Source organism: Malus domestica, chromosome 16 (assembly GCF_042453785.1).
Source record: "Malus domestica chromosome 16, GDT2T_hap1".
Lineage (NCBI taxonomy): Eukaryota > Viridiplantae > Streptophyta > Magnoliopsida > Rosales > Rosaceae > Malus > Malus domestica.
Window position 1 is genome coordinate 33,960,619 of NC_091676.1, and position 19,477 is coordinate 33,980,095.

The following is a 19,477-nucleotide window of genomic DNA, read 5'->3' on the forward strand; positions in this document are numbered from 1 at the left end:
TTGTTATCCCTATCCTTCATTTGTTAACCAATACCCCAAAGCCCCATTACAACCCTTAACTTCGATCTTGAGTGTTATGTATTTCAATTTGTGGAGTTTGAATTTGGCATGAGCCTATGGTGTCACTGGTTCTCGCGTCTAAGTAGTAGCATTTCATTCATGAGATCATATCTAAACATGCTTATTAACTCCAGAAATTGCGTTCTTTGTGATACATATATGTGAGTGTTCGTTTTCATATCTACATCAATCTTCTCACATATAACTAGTATAGGGTGTGTAGTTAGAAAATCTAAGTGAAAATTGAGTGCATACTTTGTGAGGAATTGAGTAAATTCTCTAAGGCATGTTACTACATCAAAAACATTATTTTAATCGATTAATTGTGAACAAGTAAGTGGTGACTATGATTAAGTACGTGCTTAAGTGTGAAGATGACTCAAATCTGTGGGGATAATGATTTTAACATGTCATGTGCATTGGAAATCCCTGAGGCAAATGTTGGAAGGTTTAGGTTGTGTTTTATTTACTTTGTTTCGTTTTATCTCTTTGTTTTGCTCGAGGACTAGCAAAAGCTAAGTGTGGGGGAATTTGATAGGAGCATATTTATGCGACTTAGTTGGCTTGTTCTTGTGCATTTATGTCGTGTTTCCTTAGTTATTTTAATGTTTAAAGTCATTTTCGTGTGTTTTCAGATTTTATGGACAAAGTAGGCAAGAAGATGCATTTTGGAGCATTTTGGAGCAAAATGGAGCTTGGAATGCATGTCACATATTTGGGCCAAAGTGGATGAACGAATTTGAGAACTAAAGAGGCCAAGAATGTGAAGAATTATGGTCCAAAAGATGAAGAACTCAGCCCAAAAATTTGTCACCCCAACTTGCCTTCATTGCCATGCAAAACAACATAGAATTCCCTTTGGATTCCCATGCCTTGCTTGATCACTCTTGTCCCCTACATAATTTCTGATTTCATGCTTCAATTCATTTAATTATTACACTTAATTGCTTGATACCTCTTGTTCCCTTCATCCACAAAATTTTATACAACTTTCACAACCATAACATGCACCAATTGATGCTCCATCATTCACATTTGGAATCCCATGCCTTGTGTACCACATGTTGCTGCACCTTTGACCCATTTATTGACACATTTTCACCTCCCTTTCCATCTCTATGCAATGTACACAATCATTCATGCTCCCTAGCTACAAGACCACTCCATTTTATCCTTCACACTTTGCATCATCACTTCATTTTCACCCTTGGACCATTGCACACCACATACACTCTTTGCCGTGCATTCTCCCTAGCCTAACCTGATTCTCTAAGGTTTTTGGGGCCTATATATACATGTTTACACCCCTTGGCAAAGGGTTCACACTCTCATATTCACCATTCATCACAGAAATTCGTCCATACTCACCCTAGGTAGCAAAACACCCCAAAAACACCATTCTAGTGCCTAGAAAACATAACAGCCACTCCACCTTCTTCCACCCTCTTTGCCTAGTTCTCCACCACCCTCCAACCCTCAAACACTCCTCCACACTTACCCTAAACCTTTCCATACCATTCCCCATCCATTCTACATCATAAAACTACCCAAAAATCCGTCCACAAAGCAATCTGCCGCAAGCAAGCAAAGGAGAATTCTTGGATGCACTTGCTACCCAAGTTGGAGCATTTTAGGTGTTTTCTTTCCTTTGATTTTAATGTCTAATTTTATGTATCTTTGCTTTGTGAGTATGAGGAACTAAACCCCTCTTAGTTAGGGGGTGATTCGAAACCATGTTCATACTTGCAATATGATTTGATTACATCCAGTTGTGATTCATAAGTTGTGAATTCAATTTACTTATCCGATCGTATAAAAAATGATTTGTGTATGTTGGTTGAGAGTGCACACTTAATTTTCATGCATGAATTTAACGCTAGAATATAAGGGAGTTTCACCTAATCGTTATGAACTTATATTCACAAGTAGTGAAGGTTGCTAGTCACAATCACGTTAAGTAAATTCTTGGCATAAGTTTCATGCAAATCATAGTAACGAGTGCCTCGTCAATGCTTATGTTTTTCATAGAACTTAATGATTCTTGCATGTATCTCTATTATGCAATTCATGTAGGGAACTTGTAGGGAATGTTTTGGGTTGTCGTATGCAATCATCCAATCCAATAACTTGTGGAAAAACTGAGGGTTAATTAGTGCAATTCACGGTTAATTTGGGGCGTTGAGTATTCATAGCTTATCGAAAAGCAACTGGAAATCGTTTTGTATGCAAGTGTGACATGTGTGGAGAAGAACCTCCTAGCTAGCCTTCCATCCATAAGTTTCATTCAAATTCATTTTACAATCTGTTTTGATTCACTTAAATTTGTCTAAGAATTTGTTTACTTTGTTCTTGTCTTAATTTAATTATTTTCGTCCAAAATCAACCCCATCTTATTTCTTTGAGTCATATTAATTAGAACTTGTCTTAGATTATGTTTTTAAGTGTTTTAGTTCATTAGAAAACCAAAATTCGTCCAAGTTTGTGTTAGAGTCCCAAAACTGCCCAGATTGTGTGTTTAAGGTAGTTTTGAGTGTTTAAGGGCTGTTTTGAGTCTTTTGGTTTGTTTTAGTGTTTTAAAGTATAGTTTTGCATTCTTTGAGTCTAGTTAGTGTTTTAAACTTTGTTTTTACGTTTTCAAGTCAGTTTCCAAGTGATTTAGCAAACCCTCCTAATCCTCGGCCTATAACGATCCCTACTTACATACTTTACTACAATTGATAAAAAGAGGGTTTAATTTGTGTGCTTATATATTTCGCATCAGTATGCCTCGATTCTAAGTCCTGAAAAGGGCGCAAAACAAAGCGTGAGTGGACCAAAGTTTATAATACTCATACTAAGTAAGACCAATTTTCTTTTGAACATACAAACCTCATGTTTTGAAAGCATATAGTAGGTGTTCTAGAAACCCTAACATGCTATAAGACCATCGTAAACTGTGTATGTGTAAAACAGTGCTCAGTAATGGTAACATAGTCGTCCGAAGGCAAATTCATAAAAAGCTCGTAAATCATATAACAATATACTTAAATAGGGGTATCATAGTCACTCGAAGGCATATCCATCACCAGAGAGTGAAGTTGTACGACACTGGTTACGCTAGTGAAGAAAAGGTACATATCACACCAACACTAGCCGTGGCTAGAAAAGTTATCTGACACTGGTTTCACCAGTGAAGCTGGGAGTATAATCATAAGGTACCTCAGTACGCGTAAACTAGGTCATATGGACATAGATAGGTACATACTTGTGTTGTGTGTATGTGTTGTATAATTACCCACTAAGTAAGCACGGAAAACATAAACAGATCTCGAAACCATAGAAACTTTCTATCTCAAGCATCAACATAAACCATCATAAATTAATGATATGAAATTATTAAATCATACTCGTAAATCCATAATATTTCGTAGGGCATAAAACCAATAGTTCGTAAACCTTTTACAAAACGTAAGTTCAATAAATCATAAATAATGAGTAAAACGTAAAATGTAAAATCATGAATTCATGCTTTTAGTGAATGCAAGCCTAGTATTTTAATAAAAATCATGAAATTTGAGAAGAGGTCCACTCACAGATACTCGATTGCTGAAAAGCCATTCAAACCCGGAAGGACGGGGTCACTTCTAACCAACGCACCTAAACACAATTAGGGACCATTTGTTAAAATTATACTAAAACGATAGAATTTGGGAAAACAGAAGACGAATTTGGATTCGGCACATCGAGAAACCTAAGGAGAGACTCGAGTTCTCCCACGCGCCACTACGGGGCGGTGGTTGGGGTCACCACGTGCCACCCTACGTGCTGAGTTGAGTCGCCAGAAAGTTGGTCGAAAAAGTAGTCAACGCCACCATGTACGGCGGTGAAGGCTCGTGTACTCCACGTGTCGAGCACAGCATGTCGTACTCGCTTTCTCCACAAACCTACTGATTTTGCAGGTGATAAGGCTAACTTCCAGAGCTCATTTCTAACTCGATACACACCAAATCGAGTGATTCAAGATCCTATATAAAGTTAAAAATGTAGGGAAGATATATATACCCTTTTGAGACTCAACAGAGGTCGAAACTGGCCGAAAAAATGATTGGAAAGTGGCCAAACGACCACAATTTGGGTTTTCCAGAAATGCATAATGACTTCGCTGAGGTTTTTTGTGTGCCTGCATCACTAAAACCACTAAAAAACCTTCCAATCGAAAACCTAGACATGATCTATGATGATTTGGACTAAGTTCGAGACTTATCCTTGTCGAAAACGGTGAGAACTGGTCGGAGAAAGGGTTGTATAGTGAGGGCACCACCGTGCAGAATAAGAGGTGAAAAAATAAGAATGATCTCGTCCTCGCTTGGGGTTCGTGACGAAGAAGATCAGATGGTGGTGGTGGTCTAGCGGTGTGGCTCACCGGTGTGGATAAATGGTGTATGTGTATCTGTGTGTTTGCGGGGAGAAAGGAGAGAAAGCTAAGAGAGGAAGAGAGTGCTTAAGAGAGAGAGGGTTGAGAGAGATGAGAGAGCGGAAGAGAAAGTTGAGGGACATAGAGGGGACCACAAGATAAATTTGTGGGTCCCAATGGCACACAAAACAACTCCACCAAGGACAAAACATTAAAAAAAACATCTCTCAAACGTGAAATTACCAAAACATCCTCAATGTTTCAAATTTCGTAAAAACATCGTCCTAACTCTGAATTTTGTTCTGTTCACACCTAGGCATTCGTAGCAACGAGTACTATAAGGATACGCTAACATAATGGGTTCTACATCTCATGATATGAGGGTTACGAAAGTCTACATTTCGCCTCAAAAGGCATTTTAGTAAATTCACACCTTTAAAAATAATAATATTGTAAAATTAGGGACAGTTACACAGTGTGAAAGGTTCTCACCGCCAACAAAAAGCTTTTTGCTTTTCTCTCCCAATTTCCATGAGCAAGTCAATGCACAATTGCAGCTTATCAAAATTAAATAGAGATGAATACCCAAAATTCTATTCCACCCTCCAGTTTGTTGGTTGTCCGTGGAAGCATGAACTGGGCATATTTGATCTTTAATTTTCAGAATGGACTATTACAAAACTCAAGAAGATAAACACTAAACAAGAATCTACCCAATACTTTTGTCTTGCCTTACATGGTCCTTGCTTGAACTCTTTCGAATCGATGATCCTCACGAACAAGCATGCCAGCACACAACTTCCTTTGCACACAGCTGTCAATATGGAATATGAAATATAAAGATGCAAACTAGAAATAAAAATATGGTTTTTCGATAAAGTGAATAGTACCGGGAGTTTTTCGTTAAAGTTCCATTTTTTCTATTACAATTCAAGTGCAATTTAAATCGAGTTAGTTAGAATTATATTCAATCTTAGTTGGAACGATCTTGTGCTTGTCTACTATATTATACTACGATTCGTACACTTGCGAGCATTAATATTTAAACTTAATTGGGTTGATTTTTGTTAATCTAATTTTGCCAACATATCTAGAACATTGTTATGTTTTAATATAACTTAGAAGTTAAATATATCAACTTTTTTGTCCCCTCATGAATTTGTTTAGCATGCGTTTAAGTTGCATGGAATGCCTTATACAATAGTTAGTAATAGGGACACTGACACACCCTGATCCGGAATGTCCACTTGGACTCCGAATCGAGTTGTGCTGGCCCACACTTGTAGGGTGACGAAGTCATAAAGTGTAGTGTAGTGGAAAAAAAGATGTGAATAAATTTAAACCTAAAAGTGCCTAGTCAAAAGAGTGTGCGGGTGAGCAAGATTGAACCAATTTCACACATGATATCAGAGCATAAGACAGTATGGTAAATAGGATAAGGGTTATACCATTGAAGATAACCATTTCCTGAGATTTTCCAGAATCCTTGGTTACACGTAAGCATAGCTACTAAACTTGGAGGGGCGAAAAACAAAGTTGAGTGGGTCAACATAACAAAGTTTGTAAGAAAACCTTTATTTTTTAACATAGTAACCCCTGGCTGTAAAACAAGTATAGTTTTCTTAAAACATACTAAATAAGCATGTAAACAACAGTACCACATCAATATAACAAAAAATATGCCAAGTCAGGATATATCAAATGCCGCAGTAATATAATAATGTGATAATCAAGTATAAACAAGTCTCATCCATCTAAGTTGACACATGAGTTCGTACAGATAATTTCTGACACGAACAGGACTGGGTGTAATCAATATGCTCTAGTACTATGATCATGTCAAGGCTGATGCCGAAGTAGGGTCACATACGAGTCAGAATTGCCTAATGCAATATGTACGACAGGACTGGCACCTAACTTGGATCCAAGGCAAGCGAACGGTGCGGATGTGAACATACACGTGAAGGACTGGCCCTAGCCCTAGGGTGAGTACTAACACCGAGGTGCAACAAGATAAGCATATACAAATATGTATGAATGTCATGACAGTAATATCCCAACCATATAGCAGCATTTAATCATAATTAATATCACAATAACGATACTTGGCAATATAAGCGTAAAAATGAAGTAAATACGCATTTATGGAAACTATAACTATGTATAAGTATAAAAACAAACTGCCCATTCACAAACACGCAGTCGAAATAAAGCCTATGAGCCTTGCTTGACCCCGTACATCATCGACATACGTTTCCCCTATATGTGAAGTTACTAATTAACTTACTTTAATAACACATAAACAGAAACTTAAATAAAACCTGCATAGTTTGCTCAAACCTAGGGTTTAAATATATGAAATTGATTTACTCGGCGTCACGGACCTACACAAATTGACAGAAAGCAAATCAGAGGCTAGATGTGCCCTCACGCGCCAGCTAAGGCACGACCATACACGCTACCACGCGTAGGCAGACCCCTGACGTCCGTCAAGAATATTCTGTCAGTTTGACGGAATATTCCGCTAAATAATTAACAGAGTTTAACGGTGTTACTTGACGTTGTTAGAATATTCCATCAACTTTGATGGAATATTCCATCGTCTTCTCCGGTGGTCATTGCCGGTCGCCGTCGTCTGAGCTTGCTAGATTCTGGAAATTTTCGCTAGTTTTTGGGTATAATTTCAAACCTTCATATCTTCTTCATTTCTCAACCATTTTTCACAAAATTTATATGGAAATGAAGCTCTTGAGGAGAAGAACACGATTGTACCTTTTGGAGGTCCAAAAAGTGGACAGAGGTGGCCTGAAAATGGCTCAAAAGATACGGTTGAAACTCAGACTTCTCGAAACCTTGTGTTTCGACATTAACACTTATCCAAACCTAGTCTATGACCCTTAGGAATTTGTGTAGAAGATTCCTCGACCTTCAAAACCATGTGACTTGGCCTGGAACTTGTTGAACCTAAACTCACCGAGTTGGACCTTCTAAGTTGGTGAGTCAAAACTCAACCAAATCGCGATCTGGTTACATGGTTCTGTTCATGGAGTTGAGGGGAGTTTAATGGTGTAGGTTGCAGGTCACATTTGAGTGTGAGGGTCGTTTGAGGGAGTTACAAAGAGAAGAGAGTGAGAGAGCCTTCGGGGAGAGAGAGAAGAGAGAGAGAGGTTTGATTTTTCTTTGAAATTTGATTGGGTGTGAAGTGTGAGAGTGAAGTCTAATTGGTTGCTTCCAAAAGAGGGAAAGCAATTGATTGGGTGGTGAGGAGGAATTCAAAGAGATGATTGGTTGTTTGTGTGAGGGATATGGACACGGATCCACTAATCAAGAGGAGGATTGGATTTGAATTTCAGATTTTGTATAATTTTTAATGTACAAAATCTGATTTCTTATAGTGTTTCCAACATTGTTAATTTGTACGTGCGTGTACAAAAATACCTGTCGTTAACGTACTTTAACAGAGCTTAACTCTTTCGTTACAGATCCGATTCGAGTCTAACACGCTCTCATGTGTTCGTAGTGACGAGTACTAATTTAATACAAAACCAGGAAAATGAAACTTGTTGATGCACAAAACTGGAAGGTCTTGCAACAACCTAAATCCGACCGTGAATTTGCAAGAAAGTAAATAACACAATATGTATCGTGGTTCACCCCAAGGTCTGGGCTACGTCCATACTGATATTGTATTTCTGAGGGAGAGATAGCTCTGAATATGAAAGTGACAGGTTTGAGAGGATGAGAGTGAGGCCTCTGGGGTGAAGAGGCTTGTGAAGGTGAGAAGGCCTGAGGATTGTGAAGGTGAGGAGGCCCTTTTATAAAATAAGGGCTCCTCCCTTTTTTACATATTTGCCCCTCCATTTATTACATAATTACATTTAAGTCCCCTGAGTATTTATATGAGATCTAAATACAGAGACTCTAAGTATGGTACAAACAGTAGTCCCCCAAATCTTCAGTCAAGAGAGTCTTTTGGCTGGAAACTTGAAATTCAGTCCATGTGTGGGCCGAAGTAACTAGATGTTGTTTAGAACTGATACTCAATATGCGGCGGTGCCTAATCTGAAATGATGCTCAACTAGAAGTAGCACATGTTGCGAGGCTGCTCTGCTTATGGCTTATGTTGTCTTGGTTGGCTCGGCTTATGGCGTTGAAGGTGAGGGAGTCCCTTTTATAGAATAAGGGCTCGTTCCTCAATATATGAATAATGGGCTAGAGTTGATACTCGCGGCAAGGCGGTTGCTTAGTAGGCGGCGATGCTCTCTAATAATGTTGAGGGAATCCCTTTTATAGAATAAGTGCTCGCTCCTCAATACATAAGTGATGGGTTATGAGTGATGCTCGCGGCGAGGTGGTTGCTCAGTAGGCGGCAATGCTCTTTAATGATGGTGAGGGAGTCCTTTTTATAGAATAAGCGCTCGCTCCTCCATACATGAATAATAGGCTAGAATTGATACTCTCTAATGACGGTGAGGGAGTCCCTTTTATAGAATAAGGGCTCAGTCCTCAATACATGAATAATGGGCTAGAGTTGATGCTCTCTAATGATGGTGAGGGAGTCCCTTTTATAAAATAAGGGCTCGCTCCTCAATACATAAATAATGGGCTAGAGTCCCCCAAGTATTTTTCATGAGGCCCAATATATGGTACATAATATAGTCCCCCAAGTCTTTGGTCAATAGAGCCTGTTGGCTGGAGACTTCAAATTGAATCCATGTATGGGCCGAAGTGGCGGTTGTTCGGAAGCAGTATTTGTATACCCTACACTAAAGCTTTGTAGGTGAAGTTTTGCAAGTTGAAGCTTTGAAGCTAGAGCTCTGTAAATAAATCTTTTGAAGCTAGAGCTCTGTAAATGAAGCTTTCGAAGCTGGAGCTCTGTAAATGAAGCTTTCGAAGTTGGAGCTTTTGCAAATGAAGCTTTTGAAGCTAGAGCTCTGTAAATGAAGATTTTGAAGCTAGAGCTCTGTAAATAAAGCTTTTGAAGCTGATTGACATGAGTGATGCTAATGAATGTTTATGTTGATTGACATGAGTGATGTTTATGGATGATGACATGAGTGATGCTCATGAATGTTGACATGAGTGATGCTCATGAATGTTGACATAAATGATGGTCATGAATGTTTATGTATGATTGACATGAGTGATGCTCATGAAATGTTTATGTAGGATTGACATGAGTGATGCTCATGTATAATTTTGGAGTACTGGACGTACTTTTGATCACCTGATTGGTGATAATAACGGCAGGCTGCCGAATAATTTTTTAGAGTACTGGGCATACTTTTGATCACCTAGTTGGTGATAATAGTGGCGGGGTGCCGAATAATTTTGGAGTACTAGGCGTACTTTTGATCACCTGGTTGGTGATAATAGTGGCGGGGTGCCGAATAATTTTAGAGTACTGGGCGTACTTGTGATCACTTGGTTGGTCATAATAGCGGCAGGGAGCCGAATAATTTTGAAGTACTGGGTGTACTTTTGATCACTTGGTTGGTGATAATAGAAGGCCTGGCTCTTTTGGGCATATGGGTCTTTGCCCTCCACACAACATTCCAGCCCATTATGTTGGGCTTGCCTTTTTTTTTACCTTCTGATGGAATTTATACAGATGTCTCCGAAAGATAAGAAAAATAAATTACATTATTCAAAACAAAGGTTTTGACACAAAAGCTTCTACAGTTGCAGATCGTTAGTGCGTACTGCACTTACTGCGTACTGGGTTGTTGCAGATCTTTTTCCATGTGCATATTGCGTCTACTGAAGGTTTTACCTTTTCTTTTTTTTTTCTTTTGGCAGATGGTAGACAAGAACGGAATAATGCCATTTCTTTTTTTTTTTTTGCTTTTGCTTTCGTTTTCTCTTTTCTTTTCTACTTTTGTTTCTCCCACTCTATTTCTTTATCTTTTCTCTTTTGGCAGCCTGGTCATTACTTTTGCTTTCTCAGAAATCAGAAAATGATTTCACATGCATGAAACCGCGAGCACATGGCTTGCCTTTCCTTGTCTGCTGGATTTCTTCCTTTCTTTCTCTGACTCTCCCTCTTTTCCAAGTGGCCGCATCATGACCTCCATTACCAGCAGCACTGCCGCCCCCAGCGACTCTCCTTCTGGAACTCCGGATTTGAAGAAATGGCGTAAGAAGACCGATGAAACAGCTTCACCGGCATCCCTTTTTGTGATATTTGGCCCTGGGTCCTCTCTCCCCACAAAATCCTATCTCATCAAGATTTATGGTAAATTTGGAGAGCTGAACGAAACAGAAACAGAGATGTTTTATACCAATTTATGCGCTCTTGTTTCCTTTGTAAAATTTTCCGATGCACAAGAAGCCTTCAACCATTCGCAAAATGACAGTCGGTTTGGAGCTGCCAATGTCACTTTCCGGCTTCATAATCTGGCAGCTGCTTCGAAGCTTCGCAAGCTGAGTGAAATATCCAATTCTGCTCCTGCTAAGAAGTCTAGGGGTAAGACCAGAACCCAGGCATTAGCTTCGCAGCCACCCGCCGCTATTGGCGAGGCATCACAAGTCGACTTAATCAAGCAGAAACTGGGGAGGATGACCTCAATGCTAGATGATTCAACTGGCCAAGTGTCGGAAGTGATGAAATCAAAACTGGAGAGTGAGATAAATGAGCTGTTGGGGATGGTAATCATGATGGTCTAATCGTCGTCGTGGATGGGTTTCTCTGCTAGAGTAATTTGAACCTTTTGTTTCTGCACACAATCCCAGTCATGTGATATAGTTAGTGAAAGAGTGTGTAAGCAGGCAAAGTTAGTATATCTCATGACTGGAGTAATGGACGTTTTTTCGAATTTGGGGTTTAGATCTTGGATTTTCTTCTCCCTCCTCCTCCTCATTGTATCTCCTTATTTCTCAGTTGGGTTTTTTTTTTGGCCCTTGATGTTTACAGAGGACAAAAACCAAGTGATGAAAGAGAGTGTGTGTGTCTATGTCTCTGTGGGTTTTGCAGAATCACGGCGGAGGTGAAAAAATGAAAGAGAACCGACACAACTTTTCGTATCAATTCCCATAGACGGCGTCAAATGTTGATGCACAAAACCGGAAGGTCTTGGAACAACCTAAATCCGACCGTGAATCTGCAAGAAAGTAAATAACACAATATGTATCGTGGTTTACCCCAAGGTTTGGGCTACGTCCACACTGATATTGTATTTATGAGGGAGAGAGAGCTCTAAATATGAGAGTGAGAGGTTTGAGAGGATGAGAGTGAGGCCTCTGGGGATGAGGAGGCTTGTGAAGGTGAGAGGGCCTAAGGATTGTGAGGGTGAGGAGGCCCTTTTATAGAATAAGGGCTCCTCCCCTTTTTACATATTTGCCCCTCCATTTATTACATAATTACATTTGAGTCCCCCGAGTATTTATACGAGATCTAAATACGGAAGCCCTAAGTATGGTACAAACATCCCGAAATACCAAAAATATTTTGGGATTCCCAAAATTCGGGAATACTGAAATTTTAGTTCGGGAGTGATCTTCAAATTTCTGTCTCGAAAATTTTTGGTTTGAGATTTGAGATACTATTTTCGGTTCGGTATCACATACCGATTCAATCCTAGAAAGGGTTATAATTAGCCTCCGTCCAGATTATAGCATTGCAAGAAATTATTTTTTAATGAACAGTGCCATACCATGTTTATCTACCATATATAACCGAAAGGGGCTATTTTTTATCCCCCCCTCAATAATTTATTATTTTAAGTTTGTTTTTTAATTTTATTGGTTAATTGAATTAAACTAGCATATTAAAATAAGGTTTCCGGACATATTTTGAGTGCCACTTGTCGTTGAATTTTGTTTTAAGTTTCATGTTGTGTTTTTTTTTCTTTTTTTTATGTCGAAAGTTTCATGTTGTTTAAGTTTCATTGACCAGATTAGACTAATGGTCAAACTAGAAGACCCATTCATATACCATCTCCAACCGAGTAGGCGAAACATAACCCTTTAATAATTTATTAGTTTTAAATGTATTCTTTAAATTAATTAATTAATTTAATTGAACTACCAATAATTATTTGGAGCTGAAAAGGGGGTTAATGATAGTACTAATTAGTACCCTTGCTCTGCTTCCCATAACACTCTTAAACAAATATACATAAATGTAAATTATAGTACCAATTAGTACCAACCTTGGTCGCTGGATCTGTCCAACTCATTGCAATTGCAGCTGTTGGGGCCCAAAAAACGAGTTAGGTATCAGGTCAACTTTGGTTAGCTTGATAGCCTTTTGGCCATGCTTTGGCCTAGGGGCTCCACTAATTTTGGGCCTAGCCTTTCAGTTGGAGATGGATTTTGTCCAAATCAGGCCATATTTTGGCCCTATAGCCCTTTAGCCCTCTCCATTAGAGATGGCCCTAGAGACTAAAATCCAGGAATTTAGCCAGAGACTCGTCATAGTCTTCCCAGGTAACATTTACAACACTGCCATTCTTCCACTATATTGGCAATTGAACTCTAGCTAAGCTTCCCTTCTAATACATTCTTCGTTGCAGCACTGCCAAGGGTTCTTGAGCCATCAATCCATCATCTGAAACAATTGGTAATATTGGCACAGGTTTCACATTAGGACCCAAGTGTTTCTTAAGAAAGCTTACATGAAAAATTAGGTGTATCTTTGTGGTTTTAGGCAGCTTCAATCTAATAGCCAGTGCACCAATTTTTTCCACAACTTCAAATGGCCCATGTAACTTTGGATGGAGTTTATGATAAGTATGAGAAGTTAGGGAGTGCAGTTGATAAGGAATCGACTTCAGATAAAGAAAATCTCCCAATTCAAACACTCTTTGACTCTTATGTTTGTCAACTTGCACCTTCATTCTATTTTGTGATATTCACATATTGGTTTTCAGCATTGCCAACAATTTACCTTTGGCCATTAGTCCTTGCTCCACCACATCCATCTTTCCAGATCCCAATTCATAAGAGACTATATGGAAGGGGGTATCCATAAACAACTTCGAAGGGAGTAAACCTTGAAGAAGTGTGAAATGATGTATTGTAACTCCGCTTAGCCCATGGAAGCCATTGCAACCACTTCCTAGGTTGACAACTAGTGAAAGATAGGTTTCAAGACACCTATTAACCACCTCAATTTGCCCATCACTCTAGGGATGGTAACCAGAGCTCATGCAAAGCTTAGAACCTTGCAATTTGAAGAAATCTTTCCAAAATGCACTTAGGAAAACAGTTTATGTGACGATCCGTCCCTACTTTTCATTGTGATTTCTTTTCCGTTGGGGTGAGTTGACGATTTTACCCTTTTTGGATAAAAGTGGAATTTGACGTGGACATGGTTTTCGGCTTTCAGTTTTGTTTATACCATATTTAGGGTCTCGTATTTAGATCTCGTACAAATACTTAGGGGACTTAAATGTAATTATGTAATAAGGGAAAAGGCAAATATGTAATAAGTGAGGAGTCTTTATTCTATAAAAGAACCCATCACCCTCACAATTAGGGAGGCCAATTTCTTAGGCCATGGAAGCGCTCTCTCACCCTCAGAAGCTCTCTCCATCTCTCTCCCTCACAAACAGATAAATACATATCAGTGTGGACATAGCCCAAATCTTGGGGTGAACCATGATACATCTTGTGTTCTTTACATTTCTTGCAGATTCACGGTTGGATTTACGTTGTTCCAAGACCTTTGGTTTTGTGCATCAACATTTGGCGTCGTCTGTGGGAATCAACACAAAAAACTATGTCGGTTCTCTTTCATTTTTTTCATCAAATCTCACATTGTCCACCGTAGATCTGAAATTTCTACAAAATCTACAAGAAACCCAAGAACCTCACTGGGCTCTTCTAGAAAAAGATTCGTCTCAGTAGCAAGTACAACTCGAGACAAATGTCACCTCTTCCACTTCCACAACATGAAAATCTTCCTCTTGTCTATCACCTCTTCGCAAAATGTCTTTCTCTTTTCAAGACACCCTCTCAATTTCCTCAGCACGCATTCCTTTTCTTTTCTGGCCCCAATTTATTAATTTACACGACCTAGCAAGCTTAATTGCTTCAGCCAAGAAAACTTTTCTAACTCCCAAGTCCCAAGAAAAAATGGGTCTTGAAATATCAGAAGACCAATTCAGGCCAATAACTCCAGTGCGAGTTGCCACACACCCAAGTCACCTGCTACTCACATGATGGCGAAACAACCACCATTAGTGTGGAAATAGAGAAGTACTTGAAGGAATTCGAGGTGGAGAACAAGAATCCGTCAGAGCAGACTATCAAGGAATATGGAGAATGCAAAGCATTTCGTTTTGGTTCATGGCACTTGCCTCGGAGCATGGTGTTGGTACAAGCTTGTTACCCTACTCCGACATGCCGGCCACCGCGTCACTGCGTTGGACCTCGAGGGTTCTGGGATCCATTCCAACCAGATTCATGAGGTCACTTCCATTTGGCCATTGATGGAGTTCTTGGGTTCTATTCATGAAGATGAGAAGCCTATTTGCCTCATTACACTTCCCTTCCCGGAGTCCTCATACAAGGTCCGCCTACACTTTTGAAAATCAGGCTCCTGGCTGTCTACCTGGAAATTACCCACGCTCAGATCATGGCTGTCTACGTGCGCAGGCCCATGGAAGGAACCAGTCCACGCTCACCGTCTTCCTTCCTCGTTTCACTTTCTCAAGGCAGGCAAAGTGGGCAGCAGCAACCAACAAGTTAAACCAAAATGACTGATATTCCAACGTGGCCATAATGTTCTATTCTCGGTGAAATTCCATACTCCTTTTTCATCATTCGAAAGTAATTAAACCCTTCATCGACCATCCCGCAATGACTGCAGGCATACAATACGCCGACAAAAGTGATCTCAGTAGGGATCAATCGGGCTTCTGACAAACAGGGTTTCTTCGCCTCATCAGCTCCTTCTTCACCTGGATCGTCATACATCGGAGACGCTTGTAATCCCCTACCTAGCGAAACCCAGAAGAGAGAGAGAAAGAGAAGGCGAAGAGAGAGGTAAAGATGAACGAACCAGGAGGGAGAAACGTGGCGTTTAGCTTCATTCTCTTTTCGTTTCTCTCTTTTTTCCTTGTCACTGACCACCACCGTCGATGGCTTTTCACTTTCTCAATCTATCGAATCAGACCGGCCCAGGGTTTTCTCCAAAAGCTTCATCTCCTTTTCTTTGTTCTCGGGAAGATTTCTGCTATCTTCATTTAGTCAAACGCAACCATGGTGTTCTGGGTCTTTGGATATGGTCCCACAATGAATGCCAAGGTGGCATTTGAGCTGAGGATTCCCCACCTAGGGTTGAGAACGAAGGAGCACTACCACAGGGCAATAGTTTATGCCCAAAGGATGAAGAAGATGGGCGAAAACAAATATGAAACTTTGTGTTTTGATTTGAATACAGGAGCTAAGATCCTATTTGTTGGTCTTGGAACATGAAAGGCTGAACCAGACGTGGTCGGTCAAGCTGTCATCGCTGCAGTCAAGAATGGCTACAGGCATATTGACTACGCATCAGTACAGCGTAGCGTCACGGCAATGATGCCTGGATCTGCAATGGTCCTCTTCCCAACCTGATTGGTTTGCAACGAAGGAGATAAGTTTTTTTATGATTAATCATATTATTGTTGTCTGCCATATGCTAAAAGAAGAAGATAAGTTTTTTATGATTAATTATATTATTATTATCTGCCATATGCTAAAAGAAAGAAGAGGATACTGAAGCATAGGGTGTGGAACCATATGACTTGGAAGATGTTAACGCAAGTGGCAAGAGTTTTGTTAGCAAAGGCATTATGCAGGCGGTTGACATAAAGTTGCCACTGCCATACCGGGCAAAATCATTTTCTCTCGTGATAACATCAGTAAAGCTACGGGAAAAGAAACAAAAGCAGAAAAGAGGAAAGCAAAAGGGAGGGATAAAGAGAAAGCAAAAGGGAGGCACATGGGGACACTGCAAAAGCAAGGAATAAACACCCCACCAGAATGATGTAATTTATTTTCCTTATCTTTTGGAAATATCTGTATAAACCCCATCAGAGGGTAAAAAAAAAAAAGGGCAAAGCCCAAAATAAATGGGCTGGAATGTTGTGTAAAGGGCGAAGGCCCATAAGCCCAAAATAGCTCCAAACCAGGCGATCAAAAGTACGTCCAGTACTCCACAATTATTCGACAACCTACTGTTATTACCACAAACCAGATGATCAAAAGTACGCCCAGTACTCCACAACTATTCGGCAACCTGCTGCTATTACCACCAACCAGGTGATCAAAAGTACACCCAGTACTCCATAATTATTCGGCAACCTGCCGCTATTACCACTAACCAGGATGAAATGTACAACCGATACTCTAATATCATTTGGCAACTAGCCATTCATGCCACCAACCAGGTGATGAAATGTACAACCCATACTCCCCTTCATGCCACCAACCAGGTGATCAAAAGTACGCCTAGTACTCCAAAATTATACATGAGCATTACTCATGTCATTCATACATAAACATTCATGAGCATCACTCATGACAATCATACATAAACATTCATGACCATCATTCATGTCAACATTCATGAGCATCACTCATGTTAACATTCATGAGCATCACTCATGACAACATCCATGAGCATCACTCATGTCAATCAATATAAACATTCATGAGCATCACTCATGTCAATCAGCTTCAAAAGCTTCATTTACAGAGCTCTAGCTTCAAAAGCTTCATTTACAAAAGCTCCAGCTTCGAAATCTTCATTTACAGAGTTCTAGCTTTAAAGCTTCACTTGTAAAGCTTCACCTACAAAGCTTTAGTGCAGGATATACAAATACCGCCTCCGAACAACAGCCACTTCAACCCATACATGGATTCAATTTGAAGTCTCTAGCCAACAGACTCTATTGACCGAAGACTTGGGGGACTACATTTAGTACCATATATTGGGCCTCAACTGGGCCTCATGAAAAATACTTGGGGGACTTAGCCCATTATTTATGTATTAAGGAGCAAGCCCTTATTCTATAAAAGGGACTCGCTCACTTTCATTAGAGAGCACCCATTATTCATGTACTGAGGAGTGAGCCCTTATTTTATAAAAGGGACTCCCTCACCTTCACTAGAGAGCAACGCCGCCATCTGAGCAACCGCATCGCCACGAGCATCACTCCTAACCCATCACTTATGTATTGAGGAGCGGACCCTTATTCTATAAAAGGGGCTCCCTTACCATCATTAAAGAGCATCAACTCTAGCCTATCATTCATGTATTGAGGAGCGAGCCTTTATTCTATAAAAGGGACTCCCTCATCGCAACGCCATAAGCCGAGCTAACCAAGGCAACATAAGCCACGAGCCGAGCAACCTCGCAGCATGTGTTACTTCTAGTTGAACATCATTTCAGATTGAGCACCGCCTCATATCAAGCATCAGTTCAAGGCAACATCTAGTTACTTCGGCACACACATGGACTGAATTTCAAGTCTCCAGCCAAAAGACTCTCTTGACTGAAGACTTGGAGGACTACTGTTTATACCATATTTAGGGCCTCGTATTAAGATCTCGATCTCGTACAAATACTCGGGGGACTTAAATGTAATTATGTAATAAAGGAATGGGCAAATATGTAATAAGTGAGGAGTTCTTATTCTATAAAAGGACCCCTCACCCTCACAATTAGGGAGGCCAATTTCTTAGGCCATGGAAGAGCTCTCTCACTCTCAGAAGCTTTCTCCATCTCTTTCCTTCACAAACAGCTAAGTACATATCAGTGTGGACGTAGCCCAAACCTTGGGTTGAACCACGATACATCTTGTGTTCTTTACATTTCTTGCAGATTCACGGTCGGATTTACGTTATTCCAAAACCTCCGGTTTTGTGCATCAACACGGGACAAATCGGGAATCTCGAAATTTTGGAACCATACATGATTATATTTCTCAATCTGTGTCAATTAAAGCACATATTTCAACCACGGTACTCCTAAAGAGAGGACAACACAAACTTTAAAATCATGCTCATAATATACAACTTAATTATGCCTTCTCCGTGGAATGGAAGTAAACAAAAATGGAGAAACACAACACGTATGAGAGGAGCAGCACTTGTAAATAAATCCAAATACCAAAGAGAGAACTAACCAGACGATTATCTTCTTTTTTTCCCAAAAGAAAACCAGCAAGCGATCGCAACCAGTAAGAGAAGATTGTTGTGAAAAGAATACTCTAGCAAGTATTGTTCTCATGATGCATCAGTAACAAGTGAAAGATATCTATCAGAAACAACGATTTACAACATGAACAAAATTGAACTTTGCAAACAAAATTAATTTCAAAAGGAAGACAGAAATTAGATTTCAAAACTCTAAATTAATTACCTAATTTGGGATGAGAGTGAGACTCGGTGCTGGATCGAGAGTTCCAAGTGTCTGAGAGAGAAAATCACGTGAGAGGGAATCCCAGAGATCAAGAGAGAGAGAGAGAAAGAGAGAGAGAGAGCGATGGTTGTGTGGTGGAGGAAGGCTAAAGAGTTGGATTCAAACAATGAATGGCTGAAATAATTCTCCTAAAGAGCTACTAGACCTACCTCATTGTCTTATTTTTCCACCCACCTTAAAAAGTTAAAAAATTAAAATGTTATTTTCCCACCAACTATTATTCCCAAAATAACCTTTAATATATACGTACATATGAATTTATAAAATTGTCTCTTAAAAAAATATAACAAATAATATGTAAATGAAAACCATTAAGGTCTGTATATTCAAATGGAAACGACAGAGGCATCCAAATTCAAAAGAATTCGACAACGACAAATTTAAAAATACGATGGATAAATTCAAATGACCTACACACAAATTATTCTTCTACCTTTTCAATGGAAACATAATCTTCTACCTCTTCTGTAAAAACGTCATCTTCTACTTGTTCAATGAAAAAGTCATCTTCTAAGCCCATTGCTATTTTTTTTTACTTTCTCTGAATGAAAGAAGATGAAAATATGAGTTAGGGTTTAAGGTAGACAAATTGTCTCCCATGCCCAACCTTTATT

The 19,477-nt window shown here is 39.6% G+C and overlaps 1 protein-coding gene across 1 annotated transcript; it reads left to right on the plus strand.

The window, feature by feature from the left end:
• The first annotated feature begins 14,712 nt into the window (after positions 1-14,712).
• LOC103404094 (methylesterase 10-like) lies at positions 14,713-15,146 on the plus strand. Its single transcript, XM_008342952.1, has 2 exons — positions 14,713-14,967; positions 15,030-15,146. Exons 1-2 carry the CDS (start codon positions 14,713-14,715, stop codon positions 15,144-15,146), a joined length of 372 nt encoding a protein of 123 aa, XP_008341174.1.
• The last annotated feature ends 4,331 nt before the right edge of the window (positions 15,147-19,477 follow it).

Bases quoted from the DNA above. Each gene is read 5' to 3' on its own strand.
- LOC103404094 (XM_008342952.1), top strand. From the start codon at position 14,713: ATGGAGAATGCAAAGCATTTCGTTTTGGTTCATGGCACTTGCCTCGGA. The intron at 14,968-15,029 runs GTCCGCCTACAC...ACCCACGCTCAG, and splicing joins TCCCGGAGTCCTCATACAAG to ATCATGGCTGTCTACGTGCG.